Source organism: Equus quagga, chromosome 3 (assembly GCF_021613505.1).
Source record: "Equus quagga isolate Etosha38 chromosome 3, UCLA_HA_Equagga_1.0, whole genome shotgun sequence".
Classification (NCBI taxonomy): domain Eukaryota; kingdom Metazoa; phylum Chordata; class Mammalia; order Perissodactyla; family Equidae; genus Equus; species Equus quagga.
The window spans coordinates 81,124,791-81,143,929 of record NC_060269.1 but is presented as its reverse complement, the minus strand read 5'-3'; the positions used below and the strand labels follow the sequence as shown (position 1 = coordinate 81,143,929).

Here is a 19,139-nt window from a genome sequence, read left to right as displayed (position 1 = left end):
CATAAAAATCTGCTTGAATTTATAATTAATTGAATCCTATTAAGTCATTTACATATTGATGGACCTCAACGAACATACTATTATATCTCTTTGATTTATTTCTACTATTAGCATAAACCCAATTTATTTTAGAAGCACTATTAGTTTTATATAAAACATATATTCATTCAACAAAGATTCTACAGCAAGATTATAAAAGAGTGGCTAGTCAGTTAGGAGTAGAACAAAACAAATGTGATAATGCTGAATACAATAGGCCTATGTGTGATCCCAAGACCATATATTCTATTTTCTAGGGAATTTGCCCAAAATAATTTTTAATATATTTATTGAACTATAAATCTGAAAAAGTTATATTAAATATAGGCATAATATTATTAATATCACCTAACGAATGAATAATCAAGCTCTTAGAAATAAAAGTGTATATCTGTGGTTAAAATAAGAGGGTAATTAATTCTGGAGTTGAATGAGAACATGGAAGAAATATCATTTAAACGTATGATACTAAATATTTATCATGCTCCTTTTTGACTGGCTCTCACGTAGTCTCATAAAAGGGAATTAAATATGAAGTGATGAACATAAGCAAAATACGGAGATTTATGCTGATGTTGTTATGTAGAAAGATTTCTTACTACTTAAAAGTTAAGTTGGTATTGAACGTCTTTGACCTCAAATTTCTGAATAAATACTTGCTGATGTTCTTTTATTCTCCTTGCTTCTTTCCACAGGTGGAGAGGTCCCATACACAACTCTGGCTACTCGAATGATGATGGGGGCTTGGTGGCTATTTGCTTTGATTGTCATCTCATCTTACACAGCAAATCTTGCTGCTTTCCTCACGATCACCCGCATTGAAAGCTCCATCCAGTAAGTAGACAAAGATTCCAGCAGCCACAAAGCATGAGAAATGATGGGAGTGGACAAAGCTTTTTAAATAAGCAATGGTATCTGATAGTAAATTTACAACTTCCCTTTGAATAAGACTTAATTTTGTGATCTGCAGTTATCACAGGATAGTCCAACTCCTGACAACACAGTATTGGTAGAGCATTTTTTATGAAAATGAAATTATGAGAATAATTTGATTGCTGCTTCTCACATTTTCCTGGAAAGATAACACATATTCAGAATTTTGACCTCCACAAAGTATGGCTATGTCCGGGCAGCATTGTAAAAAGGAAGAAAAAAGAGTCATACTAAAATACATGTATTTCAGGTTTGACACTATCAGTCTTTGCCTTGAGTCTGTCCCATTATGCACTGTCTGAATAAATAGTTGAATAGACATTAGGTGATTGATAGATAGACGATAGGTAGAGAGAGAGAGAGAAAGAGAGAGGGAGAGAAGGAGGGAGGGAGAGATGATAGCTATCAAGAGAGAAAACCACATTCTCTTTTTCTATTCATTACATTACATTACATTATAGCTAATGTGGTCATTATTGCTGCTGTTTCTCCAGCTGCAACGGTGGTAAATTGTCATTAACTAGGGTGCACTTACCTAAGTCATGAAAATTACCTAAGTCAATGCTTCAATTCACAAATGCCATTCCCATGAGCCCTGAGAACCCAAAGGCCTTTGCTTTACCATGGCTAGTTTTGCTTTTGTCATTTCATGCAGTAAGATCAGCACTGCAATATAACTTCTACTTTATTAGAACATAATGTTCTCTATATTGTTTTAAGGAAAATTTCCCTGAAAATGTTTTATTCATCCAAAAACAAAGTAGTTTGAATTATACTAAAGTTGGAGAACGTGAATTTGTCAACAAAACTGACAATTCAAAATTAGAATAATTAGATCTGTCTAAGGATTTAACTCATCCTTAAAAGAAAACACAAGTTCTCCTTCCCTTTAAAAATATGTAAATGAAGTCATTAGTAGCCATAAAACTATTATATCACAATATAAAAATAAAATCAAGAATTAATGATCAATAAAGAAGTAGGGTATTTTTCTTCAATAGCTTGTGGCATACAAATTGAAAAGCCAAAATTCAACTAATGATAGTAACATTCAGTTATTTCATCCATTTGTGAAAATGATGTTTCCAACTGCTCTCATCAAATCATGCTCCTCAAGGTTTTTCCCCAACTATTTCTTTGGTGCAGAACTTTCATACTCTCTGAACTTATTACCCTTGTAGCCAGTTCTATGTGTGGCACAAGTTATAAATGGTACAGAATGATGCTCATGAAAAGCTTAAACTGAGGACCCCATCAGAATCATATTTTAAGCAATAATGAAAATGATTACAGCCATCCAGCCAAGAAATCAATGAAATTAGTAAAATTATGAAAATAATAATTAACATTTATTGAACATTCACAGGATGCCACACTTTGTACTAAATGTTTTACATGCATTGGCTCATTTAATGCTAACAACTATTCTGAAATACATACTACTAACAACTCATTTTACAATTGAAGTTGAAATAATAAGTAACTTGTGGGAAATCATGCAACTAATAAGTGATTGATTAAAGAACAGACCTTAAATATGTCTGATTCCTGAACCTATGTTCTAACTGCACCACAGTAGTTCCCATCCCACACTGTTGTACTTTTGTATGGCCAGTAGTTTGTAGAGAACGTTATAAAAGATATGTCTAGCCTTATTTGTTGCTAAATATAGGGATCTAAAGGATGACACTCTTCAAATCCTCAATTGGTCTGAGGAAATAAGGTATCAAAAGTTAGGAGATTTTTGTGTTGGACCAATTCTGTAGGCATATGTCCCAACATGAGCTCATCTATAATTGATATCTGCCATTCAGGGTAAGACTACTTGGCAGATCCAATCAATAGAAATCACATTTTTAAAAGTAGTTTTAAAAAATTAAAATAGAGTATTTTATCTCACTAATATACTTCTTATCAATTATGTTTAACTTGTCGCATTTTGAGTGTACTTAAAGCTAAAAACCTGCGTAGCTGAGATCTTATGGTGAAGTATTTTTAAATAAATAAATGAAGAAAGTTTTAAATAAAATAACTGATTTTATATAGTAAATGACAACAATAATCATCATAATGAAAACTGACAAACATTCATGAGAATTTATCATGAATCTAGGAACCATATTACAAACTTTATCTCATTTATTCCCTAAAATAACCCTAATAATACAGATACTTCTATTATTCCCATTTTGTAGATGAAGAAACAGAAATGTGGAAGTTAAATGCTCAAGTCACACAGTCAATAGTGTCAGAGCTGGAAATCCAACCCATATCAATGCAATACCAATCTTTGACCTACCTACTAAAGTATTTCCTTATCAAGTGGGGGTTCTTACCATTTGTTTGCTTGATCCGCTGTTTCACTGAGATTGCAGACCTCATGGCATGTGTGTATATCTGAGCTAGTTAGTCATTACTAACTTTGCCAGCATTAATTTGTATCTACGCTTTCATGCAATAGCAGTGGGAGCAAAAGCCTCTATCAAATTTTACACCCATAAGGTTTTTCTAAAAGTAAACTCTAATGGAAAAAGATAATAATTTCACATGATGTTTCCCTCAAGTGTAATTCCACAATCCAAAATAACTGAGCATGCATTTTTTAAAAGCTTATTTCTTTCTCATGCCAACTCATATTATTAAAATTCAATAGTGGGTATAATAAATTTCCCCTTTCTTCCAATCTTATAGCTGTACTGATTTTGAAAGGGGAAAATCAGAGCCAAATAAGTTCAAAGAAGCCTGATTCTCTCCCCAAACTTATAGATATCTTCTAATTTCATGCCTCACTGTGTTGGTAAACATAATTGCATGCAATGTTTCTTGGAAACATTCAAAATTCCATTTATAACTAATGTCAAACTTCCTTGGAAAATTCTAAATCTAATTTTTCTTAAGAAAGGCAAAAGCTTTTTTCACAATACCATATAATTTTATGCTTCCTTATCTTTATATTAATAAGATTTTCTCATCACTAAATGAAGCAATGCTCGTCAGTATACCTTTTCCAGTCCAATTTTGCTGTGCCATTGACACATGTATACCAACCACATCTTCATTCCCCAAGTTTAAAATCGCTTTTCCAGACCAAGAGGGGCAGACGTGGTTAGAGGGATGTCATGAGAGAGAGAGGAAAGCAGCTACTTTTGAACAGATGGTTGACAAACTCTTACCGTTTGGTAGGAGAAATCCAATAGGTTTATTCTTGCGAAGCTAAATACATTTGATAAAATTTACTCCTTTTTCAAAATTAGATATTTATCAGCATCTAACCTTCTAGTTGGCACTTGTCATTAATAAAAATTGGGGGGGTGGTAGATTTTCCCTGGAAAAGGTAACGCCCAAGTTTAATTTCGTATCTCTTCAATGATGGGGGCAGCCCAACATAACTAAGTTCTGCTGTCTGATATGATGTAATATGACAGATTGTGACACAGTTAGGGATGGGTAGTATTGAGTTACACACTTCAGTTTCTAAAGGGAAAAATATGCAATTTCTACAAGACTCTAATGATATTTGGGCTTTCTCATTGTCATTGAATAGTAACAACACATAGCTAAATTATTTTCAAATACCTGGAAAAATGAATGTACTTTTTTTCTGTTGGTAACCAGGCTACAATGGTAATGATGAAATGAAGCGTGTGAAGCTTTGAAAGTATTTTCAGAGTAAATATTGGGTAATAACATCAACATTAGCTCCATTATTCTTTGTTGTGATGCAATTTTCAAAAACCTACTTATTTCACATATAAAAGTGCAAATAGCTATGGGGGAAATCACAGTTGTACAGTTATAGTCATTACTATCTAGAGTCAGATTGGTCTTTGGGAATAAAACTTGAGGTCTTTTGTTTCCCAGGGCTATAAGTAAGCTTGGGTCTATTCAAAGGGATCCCAACATCCTACCATATTTTTGTTTAATGAACTCATTCTCCGTAATGGTTGAGGTTGGACTAAACAAAATATTGAGTTAATGCAGCCACTGAATCAAACTAATTTTGGATAAATTTCTCTCCAAGCATATCCAAAAACAGATTCATAAATATTTTATGTACTGGAAGAGATGACATTTTCCCTAGCATACCAATAACAGGATTTTTGCAACCACATTTGTCTACATTTGGAAAAGGAAAAAATTATTGAGTAATTGTTTTTGTCAGTGCCATACAGTGAGTATGAGCTAGCCCAGGCTGAGAAATCTAAGAGTCTGTTTCCAGGTCTATGGAAAGGAAGAATGATTGCAACTGGTGGGTGCTCTCTAACGAAATGATTTATAGCTTCCCTTTGCCCTCACAGAGCTATGTAACTATCTTTAGCAAGTTGCTATTAAAAGAGATCATTACAATCATGCTTTTTGGAAATGGAGGTATTCCTAACTATAAAAACTCCTAATTAAACATCTTAGTTTTATTTATTTAGTTCAACTAATTATCTGTATATCTATATAGATATTTAAATGCTTTTCAAGCGTTTAGTCTATAAAGATAGTTAGGTATTGTCTCTGAGTCACAATCTACTTGGGGAAATAGCAATGTAGAATTCAATGACATATGGGCTATGATAGATTTACTTATAAAATGCTGTATGAACACAAGGGGAGGGGTGATTTAACTCAGTAGCTTGGAGAGGAGGGGGAGGAGAAAGGAAAGAAACTATCAGGCATCACAGAGGTTCTCTGAGGTATCATCTGAGAGTTTGATCTGAAGGATGAATTTCAACAGACTGAAGGAGTGGCTTACTGGGGAACATTTACAAAAGTAACAGAGGTATGAAATTCGTAGGAGAGCATCTAGCAAAGCCTAGATGATCAAAATATGTTAATTTCCTTCCTGGACTGGGATGGGTGATGTCCAAGTGGCAGGAAGTGAAATATAAAAGGAGTGTGGGACCAAATCCTGAGGGGCATGATAAGACTTGTTAAAGAATTTGGAATTTTTCCTGGAGATAATGGAGAATGACAGCATTTAAGAAAAACAGCTTTATCTGTGGAGAGGAGGATGGGTGGGAGAGAAAAGATGTAGGATTGTATGGAAATGTAACCAAACTCCATGGGTCCGTCTCTTGGTGAATGCAGAGCCAAAAAGCACAAACGAGGCTGAAGTGGATGCAGAACAATGTTTATTGCTTGCACAAGCAATGGAGAACCCGGGGATAACTCTCAAAGCAGTGCTCCTCCTTAGTGCCATTGGAGACTTTATACACCAGAGTGCGAGGATGTGTTATGACTGTGTAACAAATGGGCCTGATCAGGGCGCCTGTGCAGACCATTACATAAAAAGTTCAAGGTACCATAACATATGAGTTCAGTGTAACACGCCCTTACATGATGAGGTCAAGGTATCATTACATAAAAGGTTCAATGCAACATGTCATTACATAACAGTTCAAGGACCACATCATTACATAGCAGGTCCATGGTAACTTTTGGACACAGAGCTGGAGCAGTTTCCAGCGGTCTTGCTGCAACTGTGTAAGTTTCACTGTAGGAAGGCAACATCTGTAATGAGGAGGACGTCAGCTTCTGAAAAACAGCACACTTAGTTTTCTCCTTGTCTGGAAAACATTCGACAGACTATGTTTAGTTACAGATCGGATTTTCAGTAATCCTTTCCTTGCCCGGTTTCTGGTCACAGAAACTCATGGGAGGTGTCTAATGCACAGATATTTATGGCATTTGACTACTATGTCTCTACTTGATAGAAACCAGATCCATGTATCTTCTTATTTCAAGGGCTATTTAAGTTGAAAATTCCTAAGAATTAAGGGTAACTTAAAAGAAATTTGGCTTGAGAAACTTTATATCTCCAGTGTAACATTTACATTTCTAGTAAATGCAGGAATATAGCTTCAGTTTACTTATTTATTTTTAAGATATTTAAAAGAAAGACTGTGGTTTACTGCTGCTTAGCTAAACAGGTAGGGAAGAAAAGAGTTAGTAGTGTAAGGAAATTCTAGAAATCACTCTGGTTAGGCTACTTTTTAGATGCAATTTTGCAGAAAAGTTGCACCTCAAGGTCTACGATTCATGTACTCCATCCTGCCTGTTAATTGCTTTTTAGCCTTGAGCCATCAAAAAAGAAGTCAGACTTATTTTTATTCAATTTTAATGCATTTTCTTCTTATTATAAAAGTGATACAAAGCTATTTTGAGAAACTAGGGAAGTACAGTAAAATTTTGAAGGACAAAGGATTAATAATCCATAATCTGTCATGGAGCAATAAGTTCTGTTAATATTTAAGCAAACTTTCTTTTAATTATTTATTTTGAAGTAATTATATATACACAGGAAATTGCAAAGATACAGTACAGAGATGTCTCGTACACCCTTCACCTAGTTTCCCTCAGTGGTTACATCTTAAGTAATTATAGTACAATATCAAAACCAGGAAATTGATGTGGGTGCAATGTGTGTGTATAGTTCTATGCCTTTTATCACAAGTGTAGAATGTATAACCACCACTGCAATACAGACACAGAACTATTCCATCATTCAAAAAATCTCCCTCATTCTACCCTTTATAGTCATGCCCACCCCTTCTTCCCCACCATCCCCAACCCTTGGTGACCACTAATATATTCTCCATTCCTGTAAGTTTTGTCATTTCAAGAGTGTTATATAAGTTAAATCAAAAGGCCATAGGTGGCCTTTAGATGTTAACTTTTTTCTCTCTCTCAGCGCAATGCCCTTGAGATCCATCCAGGTTGTTGCATGCATCAATAGTTCGTTGGTTTTTATTGCTAAGGAGTAATCCGTTGTGTGGATGTACCAGTTTGTTCAATAATTTACCTATTGCATTTTTTGCTGTTTCTAGTTTTTAGCTATTATAAATAAAACTTCTCAGAATATTTATGTGCAGGTTTTTGTGTGAATATGTTTCATTCCTCTGGCATAAATGCCCAAGAGTGTGATTGCTGGGTACTGTGATAAGTGTATGATTAGTTTTTAAGAAACTACTAAACTATTTTCCAGGGTGGCTGCATGATTTTACATCCACACCAGCAATGGATGGGAAATCCAGTTTCTCTGCATCCTTGCCAGCATTTGATGCTGTAGCTATTTTTTTTTCTTAGCCATTCCAATAGGTATAAAGTGATATCTTATTGTTGTCTTAATTTGCATTTCCCTAGTGGCTAGAGATGTTGAACACCTTTTCATGTGCTTTTTGTCATCCTTATATCCTCTTACATGAAAGGTCCCTTCATATATTTTGTCCATTTTCTAATTGGATTGTTTATTTTTTACTTTTGAGAGTTCTTTAGATATTCTAGATACAAGTCCTTTGTCAGGTATGTGGTTTGCAAATATTTTCTCCTAGTCTTTTACTCGTCTTTTTATCCTTTTTACAGGACTCACAGACAACAAAAGTTTGTAATTTTGATGAAGTCCAATTTCTCAATCACTTTCTTATGAATTGTGCCTTTGGTGTCATATCTGAAACTCTTCAGCAAGTCTTAGGTCTCAAAAATTTTCAACTGTTTTCTTTGAAAAGTTTTACATTTCACATTTAAATCTATAATCCATTTTGAGTTAAGTTTTGTGTTAGGTGTAAAGTTTAGGTTGAGGTTCATTTTTTTGCCTATGGATATTCAAATACTCCAGCAGCATTTGCAGAAAAGACAATTTTTCCTTCATTGAATTTCCTGTGTACCTTTGTAAAGAAAAATCAGTTGGCCATATTGTGTGAGTCTATTTCTGGATTCTCTGTCCTGTTCCATCGATCTATGTATTTATCCCTCTGCCAATAACACACAGTTTTGATTACTGTAGCTTGGGATTGAGTAAGGGATTCCTCCCACTTACTCTTTTTTTCCCAGAATTATTTTAGCTATTCTACTTCCTTTGCCTTTCCATATAAATTTTAGAATGGTCTTGTCCAAATCTACGAAAAGGTATTGCCAGGATTTTGGTAGGAATTGCGTTAAATCTGTAGATCAGTTTGAGAAGAATTCACATCTTTACTATGTTGAGTCTTCCAAATATGAATATGATATATTTTTCTACTTATTTACATTTTTGATTTCTTTCACCAGCATTTTATAATTTACAGCATGTAAGTCTTGTACATGTTAGATTTATACCTAAGTATTTCCTTTTTTCCCAGTGATTGTAAGTGGCATTGGGTTTTTAATTTTGGTTTTCACATATTCATTGCTAGTGTAAAAATAAAATTGTTTCTATTTGCTGATTTTATCTTGTAACCTTGCTGTGAGTTCAAGGAGTTCTAAGTAGATTCTTTGAGATTTTCCATGTTAACCTTCATGCCGTTTACAAAACTGAGCAGTTGTTTTTTTTTTCTCACCTGTATGCCTTTTATTTTCTCCCGTTGTCTTTTCAGTCCTGGCTAGAAATTCCAGTACTGTGTCAGATGAGAGTGGTAAGAGTGGACATCTCTACCTTGTTCCCCGTCCTGGGGAAAGCATTCAGTCTTTCTTTCACTATGAGGTATGATGGTGGTTGTAGGTTTTTGTGGACATTCTTTCTCAAGTTGAGAAAATTCTTTTCCTAGTTTTGTACATGTTTTTGTCATGAATGGGTGTCAGATTTTTTCCATCAGTTGATATGCTTGTATGGTTCTTCTTCTTTAGCCTGTTTGGTGAATTACATTGCTTGATTAAAAAACTATTTTCAAAATGAGGTAGATTCTCCTCTCCTATTTCTTCTCCACCTTTTGTTCTAAATCTTGTCTTCTTCTTGATTTCCTTCCTTCTTTTGATACGAGGTGATAAAAGATCCCAACGTTCCCTGCCTGCTGCTTTCCTTATTATTCTCTTTCCGCTTACCTCAACCATTGCTTCCTTCTGTCCCATTCAAATTTATCCTCCAGAGTGTGGAGTCCAGACAGTTACCTTCTTCCATCCTTAAAATTGGCTTGAAAACCTCCATTATTACCTCATCCAATCAAAGTAAAGTCCAACTGCATCAGCAGAGCATTTGAACCCTTCAAAAGCTGATTAGCCTCACTTCCGGCTACTGGCACCACTTAACCCATTCCCACACTGTTCATGCTCCAGTCAAGCCACTGGGACATTTCTTGCCTCTGTGGAGTTTACATTCTGTTCCCTCTCCTTGAAGTGACCCAGAACGCCCTTCTTCTCTTCTAGCATCTTCCATTTGCCCGGGCTCAAGTAGTCATTACACGTGTATCTTCTCTATAAGAGTATAAATTCTGCAAAGGCATGAACCACATCCTATTCATGTTTGTTCCCCTACTGCCTCTCAGAGTGCCTGGCACAGAGTATCAATAATAAGAGCAGCTAACATTGATTGACAGCTTGCTATGTGGCAGGCGCTTTCCTAAATGCTTTGCATGGATTTTTTTCATTTAATTCTCGTGATAGTCCCATGAGGGATATATTATTTTCATCTGCATTTTGAAAATGTCCAAACTGCAAGCTAGGGTAGAGCCCAAGCAACCTGGCACTAGAACCTTTGTCTTAACCAGTAGACCATATCATCTGCAATTAGCAGATACGCTAAACCTTTACTGAATGAAATGAACAAATGAATAAATGAAAACCATAAGGGTCATTATACGCTTTTTGAAAAATAAAGAGTTTTGCAGAAAAGAATTAACAGCTGAATTATGTTTAGCTAAGTTAATTTCAGATATTTGTAAGTTACGTAGTGTCCTAGAAACAGGCATCAGAGACCATGGACGCAGAGAAATCTGTATTCAAATCCTCTGCCACTTATTAGCTGAATGATCTTGTCATTTTCCATAATCATTTTAAGCCTTGTTTTCTCTAAGGGTAAAAAGAGAATGGGTTCAACTTTGTAGGTTTAGTATAAAGAATAAATTTTTAAAAAGGCATCAACATCAGCGCAGTTCCTGGATACACCCCACCTAACATTTGCTTCCATCCTTCTTCTTGCTCCCCAGGAGCTCATGTAGATTCCTGGGACTGTTCTTCCCTCCACCCCCATTTTTGGTCGTGCTAAGAACTATTCTTTTTACCATTTTGTCCACAATTTCATACGCTAAATTCTTCCTTTCATCTGGTTCACCCAGACCTCAAAGTTCCTTGATGCTGCTGCTATTGCTTCTGACACAGCTGCCACTGTCCCACCTCCTGGTCTGTCTTACTGAGTGTTGTCTTCCTGCCCCGTCACTTAATCTTCCAAGCCCCTCAAAGGTAAAAACTTAGCTGTCAGTAAGCCTTCTCTGAGTTGAAGCATAAACAAGGACTGAGCAGAATGATTCACTCTGTCTCACCTTCGCTTGAGTAACTATCACCATGATCAAGCTGCTACTGATAGTGAGTGGCTCTTAACGTGGGTCAGGATATCTGTTTGTCAGGCAAGTTTTCTCTTTTAACTCATCTTTAATACCCCTCTCCTAACACACAGCTCACACACCACTTCCTCCACTCAGCCTTCCTTATAATATTCATGGCTAGATTTGGTTTCTCCCTTTACTGTCTCTGCTTTGCCTCTACCTCACTTACACTCTGAGCTACATCTAGTTTTGTATTGTGTATTTATTATTCTACTTATTTTACCATCCCGATCAAAACATGTGTTCTTGAGAGGGTGGTTTTGTCACCTTTGCATCAACACAGTGCCTTATGTACTACCTTATTGAGTACACAGTTGGTTACAAGTAAATATTCATTAAGTGAATGAACCAGAAAGGATTTCTTAGAATTGGGCCTGAGGCTATGGAACTCCATGACTTGTTTATGTACTTCATAAAAAATTGGAAAGAAATATGAAAGCCATTTCTTTGTCCTATTATATTCCAGGATAGGAGAGGGAGCCCACAATGGTATGCTTTCTAGGTTTCTTAGTGTCTCACCCACTCTCTCTTCATTCTTCCAGTAGGAGGCTATTTCATAGCTCTCAGCAGGGAATTGCTCACTTTATTAGGGACAGCTAAAATCAAGGCGGCTGAAGTGAGCTGGGCCTGATTCATACTGCTTTTATGTTTCGGTTTAGTACAGAATTGTACAGGCTTAGCTCCAGAGTACACAGGCACCACAGGCAGAGGAAGACATTCATCTCCTTACTCTATATTGTTCAATGTTGAAATGGCTCACTTGTCAAAGTGCATAAGTACTACAGTGATGGATGTTTTATAAACATAGAGCCAAGTAGATGTTATAGATAGGATTTTGTCTTTCTTTGTGAAAAAAATAAAAACTCTCAGAAGTATGTTGGTCTTTCAAAGCCACCCTTCAGTGAGCATTTAATTAAAAGTTGTCTCCCACTATATTTGTGAATCCCAGGAACAAAGCTATGCTAGCATTGCTAGGGATTCTGTTTACACTGAGCTCACCAAGAAGAAAACTTGCCAAACTGATAAGCCCCTACGACCCCTAAGATGATCTCCTTCTGCTGGACAAGCTGAATCATTCTAGACAATTCAATCCTCCTTTCTTTCTCTCTCCCCAATGTTAGTCATATAAGCCTAGAAACCTACTAAGTGCTCAAGAATATAAATTTCTGTCTCTATTTCTTTTTTCCTTCCTTAGCTGAAGTCTGCTGAATAAATAAATCCTTTCTATCACAAGTTTGTGGATATGGAAAGACCCTATACTTGGGAGTACTTTGTTTAATTATTCTAGAGGAGCTATATTGAGTATGGGGCATGGTTTTGTGAAATTAATGTAGGACGAGTGAGTGATGGAAATCAGCAACTGTGGAATTGGCAGGCAGGGTTGTTAGGCAGAAAAACAGTGCTGAAGGAGACTGGAGACTATGGTCAAGTGTTCAAGTCTCTTTCCCGCTACTAAATGATAAGGCAAGTTTTTAAACCAATTTGTACCTTAGTTTCCCATCTTTAAAAATGTGATCCATTCATTCCTTCACTCTACAAATATTTGTTCCACTGTTCGAATTATTTTCAATGTCCCTTCAACTATAAAAGTCTATATCGGCTAAACAAGTTGGGTATCTTATTAAACAAGATCTGAGATAACTGGTGAAAGCATATACACATAGAACCTTAATAAGTCCTAGATTAAAAGGCAGAAGTGAAAGGAAGCTCTTGTTTTGCTGTATCTTCTGATCTTTTTTTTTTTCTCGTTCTGTGTTTCTAGTCTCACCTTTTTCCCTGTCCTCTCCACCGTGCCAGTAATCTTGGCCTGCTGACTTCCACCCTCCCCTAAGTATCTGTTTGACCCCGTTAGTTCTCTGATCCTCTTAATTCCTCCACGAGCTCCTGTCATCGAAAGGTAGTCAATTTATTTTTAATGACTTTCTCCTCCACTCCTACACACACACACACACACACACATTCACTACACACACTCTTACTACAGCTCCTATTTCTCAAACCCAGATCTTTCTACCTAAGGACAAGGTTGGAAAGTGCCCAGTGCCCCGGATGAGGGCAAGCCACCGGGAAGTGAAGAACAAGCTCTGCAGCTGGCCGGCTGGGCTGCTTTTCGGATGGAAATTGTTGTTTTCAGAGAGGGACGCTACAGAACTCTCAAGATGTGCTTCTGAGTGACGGACAGGGGTACATTTGCAAAACAATTTGAGCATTTATAATCTCAGTGACTGTTAATAAGACCTGACTATGAGCATCAGGATATGCATTTTTGCCTACTTTTACTTGAAAGCCCCTCAAAAAGAAATATCACCTAACTGGGAATAAAGAACAAATTCACTGAATGATTCTAAAAACCTTTCTCTTTTGGGGAAATCCTAGACCCACTGTACTGGAAAGAAGAAACATTTTTGGTATGGGGGAAATTTTAAGTTGTCAGTAGAAACTTGGTCCCCTGCTCTGTGTTATGAAGAGCCAGGATTTTTATTTTTAGTTAGAGTCATTAGAAACAAAGAATTTCCACCTTACTTTGACAATAATGTCTCAAGTCTTCAAATAGACTATTAAATTAGCCCTATTGTTATTCATGGTGACTTCTTTCTCTCTAGTTATTTCTTTCCACTATGAATAATTTGATAATGTGATTAATGTTTTGACCTTTTTAAAAGACCTTATAGGGAAAAAATTACAAATTACTATTGATCCTCACTTGAATGCACACTGTATTTTATTTGGGTCATTGTTTCATGTAGTAATATTATGTATTATTGTATAGCAACTTGTTAGTGGGCCATATGTGAGATAGTAATCAATGGTTCAATGTCATCCTTGGAAGGTATACTGAATAAAGTTTTTTCCATAAGTCAGCACTGGCCCTGATTCTAATTAACATTTTCAGTGTTGATTTGAAGTATGGAATAGGGAGTAAGCTTATTAAAAATGCAGATTACTTTATATTGAGTAGGGGTGATTATTGACTAGAACCACACTGTAAGAATTCATAAGGACCTTGACAAATTAAATAAGGTGATCAAAAGTGAGATGAAGTTGAATAGGGACAAATATGTGATAATCCACTAAGAGATGGAAAAAACAAACTGTGTATGTGTGTGTGCGTCTATGATAGTTCGAAATTTGAGGATGAAGGCAGTTTCAGAATAAAACATCTGTCAATTATAAATTTGAAATGTAGCATTGGTGTTTAGAATGAAAATGACCAAAGTCACCTAGCAGTGTAAAAGTTGTTCAGGCCTTTAAAGGTTACCATGACCTATTTATAAGGCCCCAATATTATGCAAAATTACAGTAAAAGGAAAAAAGATGACTTAGTTAATAAGAATGTAAAAAAGTGAGTAATAGATGCTGTGTGTAAGAACTAAAGGAATTTAGCATTTACCTCAGCAAGGGGAAAGCTAAAGAATAACAAGAAGAAGTGTTTTATTACATAAAGAAATATTGGACTGGAGGTGGTGAGTAGCTATTGTCCATTTTCACTGAGAACAAAATGAGAGGCTTAAGTGAAATAGGAGAGTTTTAGGTTAGGCATGAGTAAGGACTTCCTGATGTTAAGCTTTCTAAGTCATTAAAGTGCCTTAGGAAGAAAAATAGCGTCAGTTTTGGGGGATGGTTTATATGCCGTTAAGATATGTAATCGAATTACGTGATACCTCCAGGAACTCTTTCAACCCTCTGCTGTTATGATTGTATTAGGATTCTTAACACTATTTGGAAATTTGTTGATCCTCAGAGAAATTCATGGGAATTAGTCAAGTCCTTCCTGTATTTTCAATGATATAAGAACATAAAAATCTACTATTCTCCTATTGAACTCTGTTGAATTATTTGAGGACATTGTCTTAACATAAATTTTACAATCAGCTGACAGTCAATGGTGAGATAATGAAATACTAACCATACAAATTTAGGGTAATCCCATATTTGTTCATAGTGTCTTGGGGTAGAAATATCACATCTTTTCCATGATATTTCACAAAGGAACTGCATGTGCTTTGTATCATACACAGGAAAATTGCAGAGAATTGAATTCATAGAATTTTATAATGGAGTTTTGCTTAATTAGTGTATATATCTATATCTATGTATCATGAAAGGCTACTTTATTTAACTAATAAGCCATTTAAAATAGAGGACAGGATCATAAATGATAATTCTGTCAGCAGGAGGAAAAAATATAATTTCTTCCACATAGCAGGATCCATGACATGACAAAATTAGTTCTTAGCTTGTAACATGGGTCAACAAGTCAGACAAGCCAATCGGATTTTCAGATGACTATTTTTTTACATTGGTATAGCGCTGTCATTTTGGAGAGAGTTTAACAATCTTTTTCTTGATTTTGCCTAACAGCAGTAAGAAGGACAGAGCATTTACATCTTCCTTTGGGTTCTCTAAAATGACCTACAATATCCACAAGCCTGATCAACTTTTAAATGTCTATGGGAAACACAAATCTCTCCAAGCACAAGACAGTGTTCTCCTAAGTAGTCCATGACATCTGCTTTCTCAAGTGCATCTATTTCATATGAATTTCCAATATTACCTGTGACCGTCCTCTCTATAGCACATGGCAGATGGGGTCCCCCTGACTACTGTATGGGGCAGAGGGTGCGGGAAATATTCCTCAGTCTTAGAAGACTGGAGAGTCATCTGCTGGGCTGTAATCCTCCATGCTTAGTAATCCACCATGTAGAGACAGTGTTCAGAAAGGACAGGTGTCTTCCTCATGAGTATACCTACACACTTTTTCTAGACCAAGCACACTTGAAATTGTGATGGATATTGAAATAGTTCTTAAAAATAAAGATTGAATAAGTATTCTAAAGAGGTTCAGAGCATGAAGACCCGAAGCTGTCCTTTATCTAATTTATTGCGTTGTGCCACATAAGGGCGGGTTTGAGGGCAGGTGAAGATGCAGGATGGGAGCAGGGAGAGAGACAGAACAGAGGGATGGAGAAGGCTGCCCCACTGAGGCCTTATTCAAGCGTGTCACATGGAGCCACCCTCTTCCACTGGTCCTCCACAAATCCTCAATCCTCTTTGGTCCTCGTATGGCTCCTCTTACAAAGCACCCTCTCCCTCCAGGGGGCCTCCACTGGGAAACTCTCCCTGTCCCCACAATTAAAGGAGTCCTAGCCCTCTGCCCTGCCTGGTATCATTCAAACTTGTTGGCCTCAGAATTCAGGCTTCTGCTGTCTTGAGAAGGAAAACATTCTGTACCGTGAAAGGAAGGAAGACACGATCACTTCAGTGCAAGTACATTCTCTCCACTAGGCATAGCTGTGGCTGGGTTCCTCTTGAATTATCTTGCCCCATAAATTATACTCAGGCTGTACAATCTACTCTTCTATGAGAGAATCATATTTCTTCCACTAATGTGACTTTGGCCTTAATCTTTTCAAAATAAGAAAACTAGGATTATTGGGCTAAAGAACATTCAACTCTTTCCTGAGCTGCTTTCATTAAATAATGGCACCCCTCACGCATTTCAAGTAGCTCTCACTGAGCTCTTCAGTGCGGACTGAGCCATCTGCAAACCAAGTTTTCCTCTGACATCAAGGAGTGTGAGAGTCCTGCTTACCCCACCATTTACCCTTGATACCCTTAAATTTCATCAGACTTTCTTTACAAACTTGTATCTGAGGAGTTTGGGAAACTTCACTGAGGTGGAGTTATTAATATGCAGAATGTGGTTTCTGCAAGGCCAAGTTGCCCTTGGCTATGCCGCAAATAGGAAGGTAGAAAGCCTTCCAGTGGTGCTTATGCTGTTCTCCTCTAAGTGGAGCATACATAGTCTCCTTTATTTAAATATTCAACCCTCAAAATAAAAAATCCTACAATCCAATTTTCTGAAATAATACTTAATATTACCAAAGGTATCCATGCTCCTTGTTCTGGTAATTGTCTCTTCTTTAGCTACTAAAACCATGAATTCTTCTATATGTGTTAATCATTTCCGTTAGCAGTTAGTTGAGCCTTTTTCTTCAGTGTTCCAGCTTGCTTCTGGTATTTGTGTCAGAAGGCTCTCATCAAACCCACCACTACTCGTCAGCTCTGTCTCCACTGTGCTTCAACAAGTATCCTTTTCAGGAACAGACCTTCCACTTTGCACCGCATCCCACATCTACCAGAATCATGCACTATAACCTCAGCTTTTCCAGATACTTTGCTTCAGTCTCACTTGTTTGGGTTTTCTTTTTATTTGCTTGCTTCTGAATTTATGTATTTTACATATATGGCAAAATGTCTTGACAAGAAATTCACTGGTGGTCCAATAAGGCCTTCACAGCTGATTTAGCTACAGGGGAAATCTCCAAAGCTCCCTTCAAAGGAGGGGGAAGGTGTTAACTACAATATACTGCTGGCCATGATTAGTCACCCACAGAGTGAATGCCTGGTAATGTGTAATAAAAATCCCATTTTTATGCAATGCCAGTTAAATGGGAATGCTGGCTTTCCAAGATGGAAGCAGCTTTCTAGTAAAGAAGAGTAGCCGAAACAAATGGGCCTCATGGATTGCTTTTTTCCAAACTCTAGGCTGCGTTCTGAGTTTCAAAGATGAGTAATAAAAAATATATATATCTCATCAGAATCAGGAATGTGTATTCTAATGAGGTAAACAAAGAAGTAAAATTTCATAACACAAAGCTAAAATGCGAACATATTCTAAGTGTTACAAGATCACTGAAGACGCAGTTGAGTTTGATCTTGAAGGGAAGGAATTCACCAGGTAGACAAGAAAACATCTTATGCTGAGAGAACACCTACTGGGCAAGGAGTGATGAAATGGTATGTTTGCCTCTAAAGTGAATATGAATGAGGCAAAAGCTTGATTCTGAGAATGGAAAAAAAAAAATTAGGCCAAATTTTGGAAGGCTCTTGAATGCTGTGGCATTTTAAGGATTTTCTAAGAGCAGTGGGGTCCATAGGAAGTGTTCAAATAAGGCAGGGATAGGATCAGGTTTACATGTCAGAAGAACACTTTAGCTGTGGTATGGAGGATGGATTAGAGGTAAGTGAGAGTAGAGTTAGGGAAATAACTTTCTAGTAGAAGTGACAAGTGTATTGGCAATGGAAAGGCAAAGAAGTGACAGATTTTCAAGATTTAGGTGGTAAAATGTACAGAACTTGATAGGAGATTAGATGGGTGGGGGAGTTAGAAAGACCATCAGTGAGGAAAAGGGGTTAAGCTGAGAATGAATCTAATTGTTGGGAAAAATAAAGAGATGGCAATTCCAGAACTCATAACAGAGAACAAAGTAATAGTAATAGTAGTAATAAAATTAATAATTGCAACTACCAGTAACTGAGCACTTCCAGTGTTAAGTACTAAGCTAAGTGTTTTTTATCAGCATCCACTTCAAACTTCCAGATACCTTATTATAAAATTATTATTTCGCCTATTTAATAGAGAAAAAGATTGCAATTTGGAGAAGTTTAAGTAATTTGTCCAAGGAATGAAGTTTAAATCTTTATATCTTCCAAACCCACGTTTTTAGAAACTAAGAGGTTGCCCAGTGCACAGCTGTCAGCAGTATCTCTCGGTGGCAGGCTTGACTTACCTGACCACCTCCATTCATTTTCCAACAATTTCTCCTGCTTCTTGGGTCTCAGAGACACTAATTCTCACTCTGCTGGCCCTCTATTATAGCAAATTAGCTGTTCTTTTAAGTTTTAAATTTTAGAGCACTTTTTCTGCTGGAAAACCTACCTCTGTACTCTACCCACGATAGCTCTCGGCTGCTGCAATCAGGAACAGCAGTGGGCACCAGGTGAGCTCTTTATGTGGTTGCTGATGGACTCTTGGAGCTACAACCATATCTGTCATTTGGCAGATACTGAAGTCAACATCCAGAGGAGGAAACTGGGGAGAGA

General features: G+C 36.7%; 1 protein-coding gene across 1 annotated transcript in view; it reads left to right on the top strand.

Annotated features, from left to right (window-relative positions):
- The window catches only part of GRID2 (glutamate ionotropic receptor delta type subunit 2), a 1,366,457-nt gene that overhangs the window by 1,120,502 nt on the left and 226,816 nt on the right, over positions 1-19,139 (top strand). Inside the window, exon 12 of the mRNA XM_046657173.1 lies at positions 735-873. Within this exon, the coding sequence (XP_046513129.1) occupies positions 735-873 (139 nt within the window). The remainder of the gene's footprint in view (positions 1-734; positions 874-19,139) is intronic.